The sequence below is a fragment of the Cimex lectularius genome, unplaced genomic scaffold (assembly GCF_000648675.2).
Source record: "Cimex lectularius strain Harlan isolate CLEC.00 unplaced genomic scaffold, Clec_2.1 scaffold23, whole genome shotgun sequence".
Lineage (NCBI taxonomy): Eukaryota > Metazoa > Arthropoda > Insecta > Hemiptera > Cimicidae > Cimex > Cimex lectularius.
The window spans coordinates 299,523-314,927 of NW_019392690.1; the positions used below are offsets into that span (position 1 = coordinate 299,523).

Genomic DNA, 15,405 nt, shown 5'->3' on the forward strand with positions numbered 1-15,405 from the left:
CTCGCTTTAAGATTTGCAAGATTCCTAGTTTCCCAATTTCTATTTATTACACGAGTTACAATCTATTTTAAAAGCTTTCTTCAAAATTCATATTCGATCCATTTGTCTAAAATAAATTTCTGCACATTTTTTTTACTCAATCTCAATCTTAAGACATTTGTCTTTCTACAGGAGTAGAAATTTCAGCCGACGTAGGACGTGTTCTGCTGGTTTTTCTTCTTCCTGGCAATATCCCCACATTTTTTTATGTTCTGAGACTATACGCCTCCTGACTATCCAATCACCTCCTACTATCATTCTTGTCCTAGGTTTAATAGTTCTGCCGTTAGTTTCTACTATGTACGCTTTTCCACATATACCCTAACACATTCCCGTTGATACTATATCTTATCCTTAACCCATTCTCTACTTAGGTACCAAATGGGAAAGAGAGAAAAACACCTCCTTTAAGAATGCCACCATTTACTGGGGGACAGACGGATAGAACGCAAGAAGTTACGTGGGCAGGTAGTCGGTCTTGGAACCAAATACTCAGAACTCATGGGAAAATTCACTAGTATCTTCCAAGTTGAGGTCCAGGCGATCGAGAGATGTACCCAATTCAATTTGATAAAGGGTAAAAAAACAAGAATATAGCTATCATGTCAGATAGCTAAGCAACCATCAAAGGTTCAAACATCATTAGCCCAAAGATGAATCGCAAAATTAAACTAAACCAATGAGGTCTGAAAAATAAAGTCAGCCTCTGCCAGGACATGTGGGAGTAGAAGACATCGAGAAACAGATGCCCTTGCAAGGAAAGGGGATGCCATACCGGTGTTACGACCCGAACCATTCTGTGGCATAGGAATCCGCACTCCATGAACACCTCAGACCGAAGGATAAAAAGAAAGGGAAAATAGAACTCACTCATTGGACACAAACAAACCAAGAACTTCCTAGCAAACTTTGGAAGAAAATAAGTAACAGAATGCATTGAAGGAAGAAGGAATAACTACGAATCCTAACAGGAATCTTAACAGGACACGGCAAACTAAATGAAATCTGATGACGATTGGACGGCCCAACAGGGCAAGTTCAGATTCTGCAAACAAGCAGAGGAAACACCAACACACCTGTTTTTTGGGACTGGGAAGTGTTTTGGGATGTAAAAAACCACAAAACAGTGTGACTGTAGAAAAAATTCAACCACTGAAACCGGACCTACTAATCAAGTTCCTTGATGAAATGGGACTCACTTGTGAGCTATAGGCATACAATAGACCTTAAAGGGAGCAGAATAATACACACCCCGACTAATACATCTATCCATCTCACCCATTGTCTGATGGATCAGCGTTCATGGCCGATGATGCCCTGGCTGAACTTGGCCACTTTATCGGCCTCCTGGTACCAAAACAACATTTTTGTTACTACCGATGGTTACGGTTGTCCTAGTAGAGTAGTACGTTTGTTGGTTTACCCAACCTTTTTATCTTGGCACAGTGTGCAAGTCCCCGCCTGATATACAATGCCTAAGGTAATGAATTCTACTCCTTGGTTTATTTCCACGGATACCAGCTACTGACCCACGATGATGATGATAAATATGGATACTAGGAAATGGAGGTTTTGTGTCTCCCAATCACTGCAGCCTTCTGCGATCCTTAGTTCAGTGCAATCAACTCGATCCTTCTCTTAAGAAGCATTAAGTCATTGACTGTTGTTGCGACAATTCCTGGGTGTTCTTATAGGTTATGTCTCCATTGTGCAGTTGCTTCGCATTCAAAGATGGTTGTTTCTTCTCACTGCATAACCTACAAATGAGGTCATTATTGAAACTACCTATGTTTTGTTGATGTTTCCTCAGATGACAGTTACCAGTATATAGTCTTATCACTCCTCTGAGTTTAGTTCATTCAACTTTATCAGTTAGTTTGCCAGTCTTGGTAAGGTTTTTTTAACATAAGTTTACTATGCATATCGCCCCTAGAGTTTATCCACTTCTCCTTTTGTCTTTTTTGGATCCATTCTGACATGGAGGATTCTGTATTTGCTTTATTATACCAAGAATAAGTTCAGGGCCTTTATAGGTCTTGCAATCTGGCCAGTGCATCTATTTGTTCATTTTTAACCAAAATTTCCTTTGTATCCTGGTACCCAAGATATCGAGAAGTTGTGGTTTGACAACATTTTCCCAGGTTTGAGATTTTGGATGCAATTTGATCCATTTGATGTGATTTTTTTACATGCTAATGCTTTAATAACCTCTTAGCTATCCTATCTTAGATGTATTTTAACTTGAAGACCGAGGTGTCTTCCGTAAACGAATTTTTCATATTTTAGACTTGTCTGACAGAATGAATCCCTGACCCAGTTTCTTCATTTGTTTTGGAGCCATCTGTATACCATATCTGATTTACTCAATTAATTATACACAATTCGGCGGGATTCGAACCCACGACTTTCGGGTAAATACGCCGTTGCTCTACCACTTGATCTACCGTGACTTCGACCGCCATGCCACAAACCTCTCAGTTTGGGGAGTCGAAATAAAGGACGTGTATTGGCAACCAGGCAACCCGCTACACTGCTGACCTTCCTCCTTGACCATGGCTTGAGAACCAACTATCACCTTCAACGCCTTAAGTCATTTATCATGGTACCTAGATAAACAACAACAAGATACCCATTCTAAGCTGACACTATAGAACAGATTAGTTGCATTCGACTGGTCAGACAAGGACGCGAATCTACATCTTATTTATTTCTTCCTGTCCAAAGTACACTATTAAATGTCCTCTTTTACGTCAGGAATAATATCCTTCACACCAACGCTCTACGTAAATACCTAACCAAACTTTACATTCAATTCCAAATTATCTTCTCACCCTAATCCATTAATAAATAATCTATCCATCTCTTTCAACGAACCCTCCCAGATGTCTGGTGACCCCACGTAAAAGCGACAAAAATAATTACCCCGCACAATAAATGTCTGACTGGGCGACCGTCTGAACAAGACGGATCCTATCAACCGGGGTGCTAGTCTTAATGAAAAGCCCATTTGTAAGCAGGTTGGGTTTGAATTCAGAGCCGATGAAATTCGAACCCGTGACCTTTACATTGATGACTCTACGTGTCAATAGAACGTAAAATACAAATTGAAATTATCATAGATACATAATAAGAAATAAATAGCAACTTATCACATGTTAACGAATTTGATTTTTCATAAAAGTACTCCGCGTGAAAAATGTTTCCATGGAGATTTGTTATTTGAAGTCGATAAAACGAATTTGCTTTATCTACTTTTTTACAAAGTGATTTAAACTTGTGTGAAAGTGAAAACTTATTAAATACTGAATCATCTTGTTGTAAGAAGAAGTTAACAAGGAAGCTAGAGCCCTTAAAAAGGAATTTAATAAGAAGTGAAGTGGACGTTAAGAAATCGTCGACGAGAAGTCGAGAAGACGTTGAGAAGAACTTACTAGGAACAAGTAAGTGAAGTGGACACTGAAAAGATTGTTAAAAGGACGGTAAAGCGAACTTGAAAGTAACATTAAAAAAGGAAACAGGAAGTGGAGGAAATCAAGAGGAAGTTAACGAAGGCGTAAAGAAGTGCCCAAGAGGAACTTCAAAAGAAGCAAAGAGGAAGTGTCTTTAATAGGACTTTGAGAGTGACGTGGTCATTAATTGGACTTTGAGAAGATCTTGAGAACGCATTAAAAAGAACTTCCAAAGAAGCTAACAGAAAGTGACGTGGTCGTTGAAAGAACTTTGAGAAGAGTTTAAAAGGTACTTCAAAAGAAGCTAACAGAAAGTGAAGTAGCCTTTAATTGGACTTTGAGAAGAACTTAATAGGAACTTCCAAAGAAACTAACAGAAAGTGACGTGGTCCTTAACTGGACTTTGAGAAGCGCCTAAAAGAAACTTTAAAAACAGATAACGTAAAGTGAAGTGGTCGTTAATAGTACTTTGNGACTTTGAGAAGAATATAAAAGGAAGTTAAGTGGCCCCTGAAGAGATAGTTAACAGCGCTTTAAGAGTAACTAAGGAAGGAGCAGGAAGTGAAATAGGCGTTAAGAAGAAGTTAAGAGGGATTTAAAAGGAAAGCTAAGAAGAAAGTAGGAGGAAGTTAAAAAAAAGGACATGGGTGTGTATCAACTGTGTTTCATGGCCGGTTTAACTGCGTGGGGAGCGTTTAGCTCATACAAGTGGTACAGAAGCCGCCAAGAGGTACTGGAAGAAATCGAAAGGAAAAGGCAGAAGAGAGCATTTGGCGTCCCCGTCGACCTCAGTCGTATTCTAAGCGAATGCACAGGAGTATGCATACGCCCAGATGACAACGCGGACGAGGTAACTCGAGAGAGACAGATCAATGAGCAGAAATTTATGCACTGCCAAAACTTAGTACAGTCAATCAGCCAAGCTATCGTCCGGGAAACACTTCAAGACTTTGACGAACTGGATTAAACTGGGAAATCACGGTTAGGACAATTTTTTACTTTTTGGAAAATATATTTATTTTTGGATATAATTTGTACTTTTTTATATATATTATTTTTTTATTGTTATAAGCATTAGGCATTATTATATACGACTGGCTAGTTAGGCCCAAATAAGTTCTTTTGTAAGAATGCAGTAAAATTAAATTTACCTTCTATTTACAATAGTTATACATACATAACAAATAGAGAAAAATACTAATAGTAACAAACTTAGTAAATATTTAAATTAATTATAATTTTTATCAGAGATCTTGGTTGAGAAAAAAAGCTAGTGTCACGAGCGGGATTCGAACCTGCGACCTTTGGTCTAACACTTAAGCTCTCGTGCTCCCCGTGTTACCCACTCGGATATCAACTCCTCATCTCAACCTACAACCATTCCAATTTTCTCTCTTTTTGCCATATTTTCTTTTATAATAAGATGAGATTTTATAACCTCACGGAGGGCCCTAAGACTCCTAGGGATCGAATGAGGATGTCATTCTTCAAAAAGAACGGTTTACTATGTTGAATGCTTGTTGGAGGCGGCGAAGGTCTTGCCTGTCTCTTTGTCATGTCCCATAAATGTTCTATGGGATTCATGACAGGAGCTGGCGAGTTCATTATGATACGTTAGGGGTGACAACTCGTCAGCATTGTCACGCATTAACATAGTTATCCCCCAATAAATGGAGCGAATTGCACAGAACTTCCTCAATGTCCCTTAATGCCGACGAAGATCTTTGCCATATCTGACAGTCAGACAAAAGGCTGCGACTCACGCATGGCCATGAAGCAAAACGTTCTCCACGTCTTCTCCAGGTCATCTGATCGCCACAAACCAAACCGGCACTGATCTGTGACGAGAATTCCCATTGTTCAAGTGTCCAAGCTGATTAATTTTCTACTCGATGCCTCTTCAGTAGTAGAAAACTAAGTCTATCAGCTAGGTTATTTTCACGAATCCTACTGATGACCGTTTTAGAGCTCATTCTTACATTACGAACATTGAGCACCTGTTTAGGATGTCGTTAAATGACGGTTCCATAGTGCGGTAAGAGCAAAACGATCGCCGTCGTAATTGGCACCAAAAAGCTGTAAGTGGATCGTAGATGGTAGACCGCGGCACACCCAGGACTTTAGGCTATGGTATCTTGGGTTACATCCGTATTAATGTTGTGTTTACCTTTTATGCCAGTTATTCTTCTTTAGATCTAGTTATTATGGAAAATAAATAACTAAAAATGTTCGGTTTTTCGGTCCTGTATTTGAAATTTTACTGTTCGTCTGGAAATCGCTTGTCTATTTTAACTCTTTCCCTTTAATGAAGTTTATATTCAAAGTGTGAAATAGGAAGTGAAAGTTATTGTAGAAAAACGCTTGATTCTGATCACAAAAATTTCGGAGATTTTTGCATCGAGCATTAAAAGCGTTGTTTCACATTGGCCATGCCTAAAATCGACATGCAATTTTCAGCCCTTTCGGCGGAAAGTCTGCCCCCGGGTAAAAAATGTACACCGGGTCATAATTCATGTTGGGATTGTAAAAATAATTTGGAAAACAGATGTTGCCCGTTTGTAAGTGATCATCGGTCCGAGGCTGAATCCGTGCCAATAAATCAACGGAGTGTTTATACATTCTCCTCCGGGTTTGGACCACTTTCGTGACATCACTCAAGAAAGCCGTTCTTGACGAACTTGTAAACATCCGACTCTCAGTTTTGTTGGCCTCTTCTCGCCTCTCCCTTTCAAACCGAAAAATCCACTGTCAACCCTCCCAAAGCCGCGGCTTCAACCGTCGACGTGTTTACTCAAAAAAAAGGCTGAGATGCTCCAGCTACTTTTAAAATACCTCGACTGTGGAGCTTTTTTAAAGGGCGAAATCAATAACACAAAATTACTTATACAGATATAATATGCCTTTGTTGCCATCAAATTAAACCAATATTTAATTACTCGTATTAAAAACTTTGCCAGTAGATTCTACATTCAAAATGGAACCAAAAAGTCCTAATTAACTATGGTCCGAATCTCAATAGTTTCGGAGTTAATCCCCTTTTTCAGATTTTTTAAGATTTCACGACCTTACTTCAAATAAAGAATGATAACTCCAAAAATTAAAAGTGTTTGGACAAATCCGTTGATACCATTGAAAACTAAGTTAAATTTCCAATAAGATGTGATCAATACTAAAGTTGTAAACGTTGGTGAAATAAGCGTTTTAGTAGCTAGAACTTTGAAAAAAAAATTTTTTTCAAAATTGAAAAACTTACTATGGTGATTTCCAAACCTAGAAACCAGCAAATTTCATAAAACGTACTCCATTTAAAATCCTTTTTAGTGTTGAAATTACTTGATTATTCAGAAATCGTGGGATGCGGTCTGGTGTGAGTTAGGTTTCAGAAAAACATTTTCTTTATCGTGCCAACGTTTCGATCTTTATTTAGATCATCATCAAGGCTCAAAGTGTTTGTTTTCAGCGTAATTGTGCCATTTTTGCGTGTAGTGTTGAGAGTGGCACACTTTGAGCCCTGAAGATGATCTCAATAAAGATCGAAACGTTGGCACGATAAAGAAAATGTTTTTCTGAAACCCACATCACACAGACCGCATCTCACGATTTCTGAATAATCAACGACTAACGGTCACTAATCACCACACACTTTTTTAATTACATTTTTAAAGATGAAGAAATTAATGAAAGAAAGGAAAAAACCGTGGTTGACGTATTGCTAAGGTGGAATAATTAATAATAATAGAAAAAACTTAAGGAAATTTTGAATGAATGAACTAAAAACGTTTTGAATCTTAAAACTTTTATTCCGGGGAATAAAAATATAGTAATCTTTTAATCAAAGTTAATAAATTCATTAAAAATTTCCTTGTTTTTTGTTTTTTTTTAAAAGTCATTCTGTTGTTTCTTTCCTTCCAAAACTTACAAGACTTTTGGATTGTTTATTTCCAATGAGTAAATTCCACTTCCTCATTTTCATATACATAATAGAATTAATTCAAAACATAACAGTACCTTAACAGTCTTGAAATTCCATATGCCAATGAGGCAAAGCACCTTGATATGATATTAGATGCTAGCTTGCTATGGAAAACAAATTTTTTCAACTCGCCAATTCTGAAAAATGTACTGGTTAATAGGCAGCTCTCCTCTATCCATTAAAAGTAAGCTTTTACTTTATCAACAGGCATTTGTACTCCCGGCTCTGTATGATTTGATAGCTACAACACCAGCCATCAAATCATACAAAGATTTCAGAGTAGAGCTATGCTTTGTCAATGCACCTTGGTATATCAGAAATGAGGCCCTTCATCATAACATCAAAATGAAACAGTACACAAAGCCATAAAACTACTTTAGCCTATCAAACGTTTAGAGGACATATCAACACCTAACCAGACAAACGCGTCAAGCCATATGATTTATTGCTGATACATTGATGGGGTAAAAGTGTGATTTAAAAATGAAAAAATATATATTACTGTCCATGGTAGTAGGAAAATATTACTTATACCTATGGTAAGTAAGTAAAGGGGAGCCGCGGTAGCCAAGTGGTTAAGGCATCAGACTCTCGGCTAGTAGATCCCGCGGTTGTGGGTTCGATCCCCACCATCGCCTCTGGACAATTGACAGAAATTGACAAGGCACTCGTCAATGGAAGGGGCGGGATCGGATCTCAGCAACCCTGAATTTGGTCCCAACCCCCTTCAAAAATGAGTTTCTTCGATGGAAGAACACCGGTACCCTAACCATCCCTAAAAAAAAAAATTAAAAAACACTAATATTTTTAGGCTTTATTTTGTATGTAATGTGAAAAGATACATTTATTTATGAAAAAATATTCTTTTTTTAAATATTATATAAACAATAAGATACAATAATAATATGGCTTAATATGATTGTCTCATATAAAAAAGCAAATATCACTAAATATTTAAAAGTTATAACAAACAATGGAAGACAACATAAAAACGATTACTTGATTTTTCCTATACTTATAATTATGATAATAATAATTATGCTAGCATTTTTGGAAACTGTTGTTAATGAAATAATATTAATTAATTGAACAGATAGTTTAATAAAATATAAATCTATGTCTTCAGTTATCACAGTTTAATTTTTTATTTTTGTTTGTTTGTTTTTTTAGTCTGCCAGTCATGAGAATGAATTGAGAAAATCAATGCATACAGGTTGTAGGCTGATTAAATTATTGTCTCAACAGCACCAAATTTTATACTCGGCTAATAAAAAACTAATTTTAATATTAAGTGACAATGGTATACACTGAATGGGCACATTGCACAAAAATTCAAATAAATAATACAAAAATAAATTTTACTGTATAACTTATTTCTTTTATAAAATATAATTTATTGAGTATTTATATAATTTATACTACATAAGTGCAAAAGAAGCAACACCCATCACCATTTTTTTTTTTTTTAACAAAATAATGTAAATTCTAAATATATTAACACTCCCATTATAAAGATTTTTAATAATCAATCATTCATATGAAATATTTTTTGATCTTCAGAAAATTTTGTTTAAATATTTTCTAGAATCACTTTTTGAACAATTTGGCACAAAAAAATCTAGCTCTGCTTTTTCACTTGTCAATAAATTATCGCAGCTCTTTAAAATTTTTATATGGAAACAAAAAAGATAAATAATAAGAATAATATACAATTAATTAAGGTTTTTAGTTGAGATAAAAAAGTCAATGGCACGAGTGGGATTCGAACCCACGATCTTCGGCTTGATACCGCTGCTCTACCACTTGAGCTATCGTGACCTCGATCCACTCGGACACCACCTCCCATCTCAACCACACCTTTTGAATTTTTGAAATTGAAAGGAGGGAAAATTCAAAAGGTGTGGTTGAGATGGGAGGTTGGAGTCCGAGTGGATCGAGGTCACAATAGCTCAAGTGGTAGAGCAGCAGCGTATCAAGCCAAAGATCGTGGGTTTGAATCCCACTCGTGCCATTGACTTTTTTATCTCAACTAAAAACCTTAATTAATTGCATGATATTAATTGGTCAAGCGGACCTCTAAACTAGTGAATTTAATAAGAATAATAGTTATGATTCCATGATAATAAGGTAAGCCTTAAAAATCAGATCTAAAAGTTAAATTTTGAGTAGAAGTAATTGAAATGTTTTAATTTGCCCTGGTAACTCACAGAAAGAAAACAGTACAAAATTTGGTGCTTGTTTCTTTTGAAAAAACGACTAGGTAAAAATGTACTGAAAAATATTTTTAAAATACTTAATTGTCCGCTGGCTTTCACAGTGTACTCACTCCACTCCTTACAAATGTATTTTTCTGTCAAAACGAATTTAATTTCAGAACAAATCAAATATTGAAGAAATCTACGAAACACTCACGTGTTTCCTCGAAGCTAATTCTGCAGCTTTTGTAATCAGAACGCGTACATCTATCGGCGGGAAGTTCTAAAATAAATTAAAAAANGAGAAAATTCAAAAGGTGTGGTTGAGATGGGAGGTTGGAGTCCGAGTGGATCGAGGTCACAATAGCTCAAGTGGTAGAGCAGCAGCGTATCAAGCCAAAGATCGTGGGTTCGAATCCCACTCGTGCCATTGACTTTTTTATCTCAACTAAAAACCTTAATTAATTGCATGATATTAATTGGTCAAGCGGACCTCTAAACTAGTGAATTTAATAAGAATAATAGTTATGATTCCATGATAATAAGGTAAGCCTTAAAAATCAGATCTAAAAGTTAAATTTTGAGTAGAAGTAATTGAAATGTTTTAATTTGCCCTGGTAACTCACAGAAAGAAAACAGTACAAAATTTGGTGCTTGTTTCTTTTGAAAAAACGACTAGGTAAAAATGTACTGAAAAATATTTTTAAAATACTTAATTGTCCGCTGGCTTTCACAGTGTACTCACTCCACTCCTTACAAATGTATTTTTCTGTCAAAACGAATTTAATTTCAGAACAAATCAAATATTGAAGAAATCTACGAAACACTCACGTGTTTCCTCGAAGCTAATTCTGCAGCTTTTGTAATCAGAACGCGTACATCTATCGGCGGGAAGTTCTAAAATAAATTTAAAAAAAAAAAAAAATTGATTCTGAAGTAGAAAATCTTTTATGAAAAATTATTTCAAATTACAACTTACTTGGAGAAGTTTGACATTATTAGGAAAATCCCCATCAAGCAATACTTCCCTGAGATGACTGAAGAAGAAATTTTGTCAATCATATTTATTAATTTTAGTTTAAAAAAGAAAAGTGATACATACACTATCATGGCACAGCAAACATGGATTAAAAATGAAAATCTGTTTGAATCGGCAAATAATGAATCCCAAATCCTCAATACATCAGGAAGCGGGAATTCTTGAGAAAGAAGAAGAGTCAACCACCTTTAATAATTAAATTGAGTCAATGTTTAAGCAAAATATAAAATTATTATAATTGAAAAAAAAAAACCTAAAGCTGTAGTACTGAGGTTTCAGATCTTGTTTTTGCAATTGCATATACACCTGGTGGTCATTAGATCTAAGTTCTTTCTCTAATGCGTGCATCAATCCATTTATTCCTGATTCGGCCTCGTCTAGTGTTTTAATAAAAAAGTCTCTAATCTCACCCATTAGATTTGTGAATACAAAAAAACAGTCCGCTTCCGCATGCTCTTGAAACAAATCACGATTTTTAAGTCTTATTGTAACATGAAATTTTATTACAGTTGAAAAAATTATCGTTGAAACTTTATAATTAATTGGTCAAGCGGACCACGAAAATAGGGAATTTATAATTAATGTACCTCTCCAACTTATATCAGGATCACAAGCGAACACGTGATAAATCGGTCCGATTATTTCGTTCATTCCTTGAACGTACCCTTGGCCGGGGTTCAGCTTTGCGTAGAGAAAGAGGATCCTTTCGACGACTTCCCAATGCGCCTCCGAACCTTCGGCAAGCGGGGCGTAATCCTCCGAAGCCTTACGAACAGTCAGTGCTATCTGTTTCATAAATATTTAAATGAATCTCGACATCAAAATATTTTATGAAAATAAATTACCTGCTGTAAATTCCAAGAGAGTTAAAAAAACAAAACAATAATCCACGTTTAACTTTTACTACAGTAAAATACACAATTAAAAAAACATTTATTGCGAGAATTTACCCTAGTCATCCCAAGGCCTTTTCGCTCGACATTGGCCGATTTGAGAATTGAGTGTTGGACCCTTCTGTGCAGCCGTTTCGCTCCTCCGGAATGAACAACTGCTTTACAAGGAAACTGAGTAGGCTGCTGGAAGAATGAAATATCAGGGCAGAGCCTCCTATTTAAAAAAAAAAAAAATTATATTGTGTTACTCTTATATTATAGATATTATTTTGCAGTACCTAACATCTTTATCTATTTGCAGAAGGACTTCATTATCTTTGAAAAAAGTCCCCCACTGGCTGTCTGGATTGAGATTCAACGGATGATCGGAATATGTGACATCGACTCTATCACCTTCAGTATCACTACTTTCGCCAGGGTTGACGATCATTTCATCTAACAACACACATTTAAGCTTATTCAACTTGAGTACATTTAAAAAAAAAAAAAAAAAAAAACTTGTTTCTTACCTACAAACTGCCTGTAAAGCTCTCTTTTCCTCGCTAAAGTCTCACTCCATGATTTCCGTAAAGGAGGGAGATAATTGAGCATCAGCTTCCAACAAATCGCTCTGTTTGTTTGTTCATCGGGAATACCTGCAATCAATCTATTTATATTTTCCTATACTAAAATTCACAATTTACCAAAGAAACATGAACTGTACATGACTAAAATGAAATATTGAAAAGTTTATTTATAATGAACAATGAAACAATGTGGTGTTTCTTGGTTATTGTGGATCCTTTAAGGAATGAGTATATTCCGTCTCCTTGGCATAATTTCCAAGGTTTGATTTTTGGAAGTTTGGATCCCCTTTTCCATATTGAAATCTATTAAATCCTGGGTAGTCTTTGGGATTGTAATTAAAATTCCTTGTAGTATTTGCATTGTAAGTAGGAAACAATTGGGATTCATGGGTGTAATAGTTATTGAATCTTCTGTTGGAGGGACAGTCGTATTGTTTGAATTATANTATTATTTGTTCAATGAGCGTGACAAAATAATTATATAAATTTAAAGGGATTAAGAACAAATTTGTTAATTGAATGCAATTCTATTTTTCCAAATTAAAATTCCTGTGACGAGTTTTTTTTCATTTACTCTGCTACCATTATTTATTGTGGATCCTTTAAGGAATGAGTATATTCCGTATTTTAAGGTTTGATTAACCCACTTGAGGCTGGTGATCTGCCTCAATATCAAGGAATTTTGATTTGAAATAAGTTATGAACCCAATTGCAGAGGGACACCTCTGTTTTGTTTCTTTTAAAACAAAAATGTATTTCCTTATGAATCAAGATACATTATATAAAAAAATATAAAACAACAAAACATGAACCTTTGCTTACAAACTAACAATATAAGAATAATTAGATACTATGGGATAATATGGGCCTGAGGGGCAAAATTAAAATAATCAACCTTGATAACCAAAATGGAAAATACAAAAAAAACCATAAATGAAAATGGGCCACACAACAGAAATAATTTATATTAATAAAAATCAAAGTGGATACAAATCTGATTTGACTGGCTTTCAGCTGGATTTTTTCTTATTGTTTTTCTTCCAATGCCTAGGCTAGACTGAACTATCCGTTCTCGCTTTCCTGCCTCCAGCATGGAGGGGAGAGCCTGGACATAATTTGTTGTTATATGGTCTAAAGGTGGCCCCAGATATCCAAGTCTCAAGATGCTCGACTCAGCATTTGCCAAATAGAGTGCCTACACACATGCGAGATTTGTACCACCCAGTACGAAAAGAGCGAATATGTATTTGCCAAGTTCGAGTCCTCAACTTACTACTCATGACGGACAACATTGCTGAAGTTGCAGTTATTAATCTCTTCGCATGTCTGTGGTATTGATCTACAAAGTTTTGGATTCATTAAGGATCATTTTGACATGTATCCTCTTTTGTGGCAAGATTCTAGGCCATAGTAAGATTCAGAACCTAGAGAATTTTTAGTTGGTTCCTTTTTTTGGTCAGCATATATATTGTCTCATTGCCTCTATGTCAAATACCCAGGGCTGTCTAAGATTATACATATCTGTGCACCTTTCACATTTTTTTTTATTAACTCCTGATCGCAGAGTAATGCATGGACTTCAGCTTGGAAAATCGTTGAGGTTAGTCCAGGGGGCTTCGCTGGTGTGAAGTTCGACCCTTTTATCCCTACTCTCTGTTATAACCGCGATCACCATATTTGGGCCGACTTTTTTCCAAATGTCTATCGTCGACGTCCACTTGGAAGGGGCTGTCAAAGCTGAGCTTTTCTCTCATTTTGACAGACACCGTTGTAGCCATCTGATTTTAATTCGTTTTAGGGTTCCTCACTGAAGACGGCTCAAAGACAAGAATAAACATTAAAAAAAAACCCACGAGTTTAGACAAACCCAGTAAGTCCACTGCCTATTTTTTAGATTTTTAAATTTCCTGGCAAAATGGTATTTTAAGGACTTTTTTTGTCTGCATGTTATTTTTTGGTAGATAATATGTTATCTGACATTATGATAAGTCAAATTAAATTAACAATTATTTGAACACAAGCGTGAATGGAAGGACAAAGGATTAGAGAAAAAAAAGGGGGCGTTAATTGCCAATTACTTAACTTGGGCCACTATTTTGACAATTAGGGATGTCCAGAATTAACAAAAATTAAATCTGAAATGTAAAAATGTTAAATTAATTGATTTATAAAGGCAAACCGTTGAAGCAAAGTAATTTCAATCTTCTTAGGTCGATTTCTTCACATCCGATCACATCCTCGAAAAGTTTCAACCTTTCAATAAAAACAAATTATTTAAAAAAAGTAAAATATAAAATTTGTAAATTTTAAAAGAAAATAACTTACCTTTCTTTGTAGGATGACATGAAGGATGTCTCTTCGAAGTAGAGAATACAAAAAAGAAGAAGGAATATAAAAATCCCAGGGGAATTAAACAATAGAGACTGCAGTACTAATGGGATGGCATGAGAAAATCAGATCCCTTTTTCTATTTATCGCTAGAGAACATAGAGATAAACAGCTAGAACGACATGAAATTCCAAACTTTCCCTAATAACCGATCCCCACTGCTGCAGAACACAAACAAAACCTTCGTTCCAGTCCAAAGTCGACCCAGCAGCATGAATCCTATGATCGAACCTGACAAAGGTCGATAGCATATCGTATAGCGCGGCGGATCCAAACTTTCAATCTGACAACTTTTGAAAGAAAACAAAAACAAAAACAACAATCATACGAAACAAATTTAAAAACCTCATCAAAACGGTTTACACCCGTTCGTTTCGTATTATTTTGAATTGAAATTTGTTCCATTTATAAAATATTTGTATGCTATTTGTTTAGTATTAATATCGTATGTATATATGTATATTGTATTTGCTTAGGATGCCTACCAATATAAGCTCATACATCATTAGTTCAAAGATGGTGTTGAGCTTCAAAACCAAACTAAACATTTTAGGTAAGCAGAACAAAGTCAGCTTCTGCTGGGGCCCAGGACATATGGGATTGGAACGCTGCTGTTCTGCTGATACCCGAATCAACGAGCACCATGGACAGAAGGATAAAAAGAAAATGAGGGAGTTCACTCATTGGACACAAACAATCCAACAACCTCCTAATAAATTTCGGAAGGAAAGAAGTAGCAGAATGTATCAAAGGGAGGAGGAAAAACGCCCTAACAGGACACTCCAAACTAAATGTTTAAAGAAGAAGATAATCCAAGAATCTGCAAAGAAGCAGAGGAGACACAAACACACCTATTAACAAAC

General features: G+C 35.8%; 1 protein-coding gene, 1 long non-coding RNA gene and 1 other non-coding gene across 4 annotated transcripts; all 3 read right to left on the reverse strand.

The window, feature by feature from the left end:
- Nucleotides 1-9,208: 9,208 nt before the first annotated feature.
- Trnastop-uca lies at nucleotides 9,209-9,279 on the reverse strand. The gene has a single exon. It is a non-coding gene; the product is annotated as a tRNA-Sec (tRNA).
- Nucleotides 9,280-9,525: 246 nt separating this feature from the next.
- On the reverse strand, nucleotides 9,526-9,947 carry LOC106666960. The gene is made up of 2 exons (XR_001340504.2): nucleotides 9,874-9,947; nucleotides 9,526-9,811 (listed from the first exon to the last, which is right to left on the reverse strand). It is a non-coding gene; the product is annotated as an uncharacterized LOC106666960 (long non-coding RNA).
- A 192-nt stretch (nucleotides 9,948-10,139) lies between these two features.
- On the reverse strand, nucleotides 10,140-14,749 carry LOC106665925 (TBC1 domain family member 13). 2 transcript variants are annotated; one of them, XM_014392741.2, is made up of 11 exons: nucleotides 14,480-14,749; nucleotides 14,334-14,407; nucleotides 12,098-12,223; nucleotides 11,867-12,023; nucleotides 11,646-11,802; nucleotides 11,283-11,484; nucleotides 10,949-11,150; nucleotides 10,759-10,881; nucleotides 10,636-10,693; nucleotides 10,488-10,553; nucleotides 10,140-10,425 (listed from the first exon to the last, which is right to left on the reverse strand). In XM_014392741.2, the coding sequence occupies exons 1-11, from the start codon at nucleotides 14,497-14,499 to the stop codon at nucleotides 10,387-10,389; spliced, it is 1,224 nt and encodes a 407-aa protein (XP_014248227.2). In that variant the 5' UTR covers nucleotides 14,500-14,749; the 3' UTR covers nucleotides 10,140-10,386. The 2 variants fall into 2 exon arrangements, with proteins under 2 accessions (XP_014248227.2, XP_024081658.1); XM_024225890.1 differs by having other exon boundaries at nucleotides 11,283-11,481; nucleotides 14,480-14,745.
- Nucleotides 14,750-15,405: the final 656 nt, after the last annotated feature.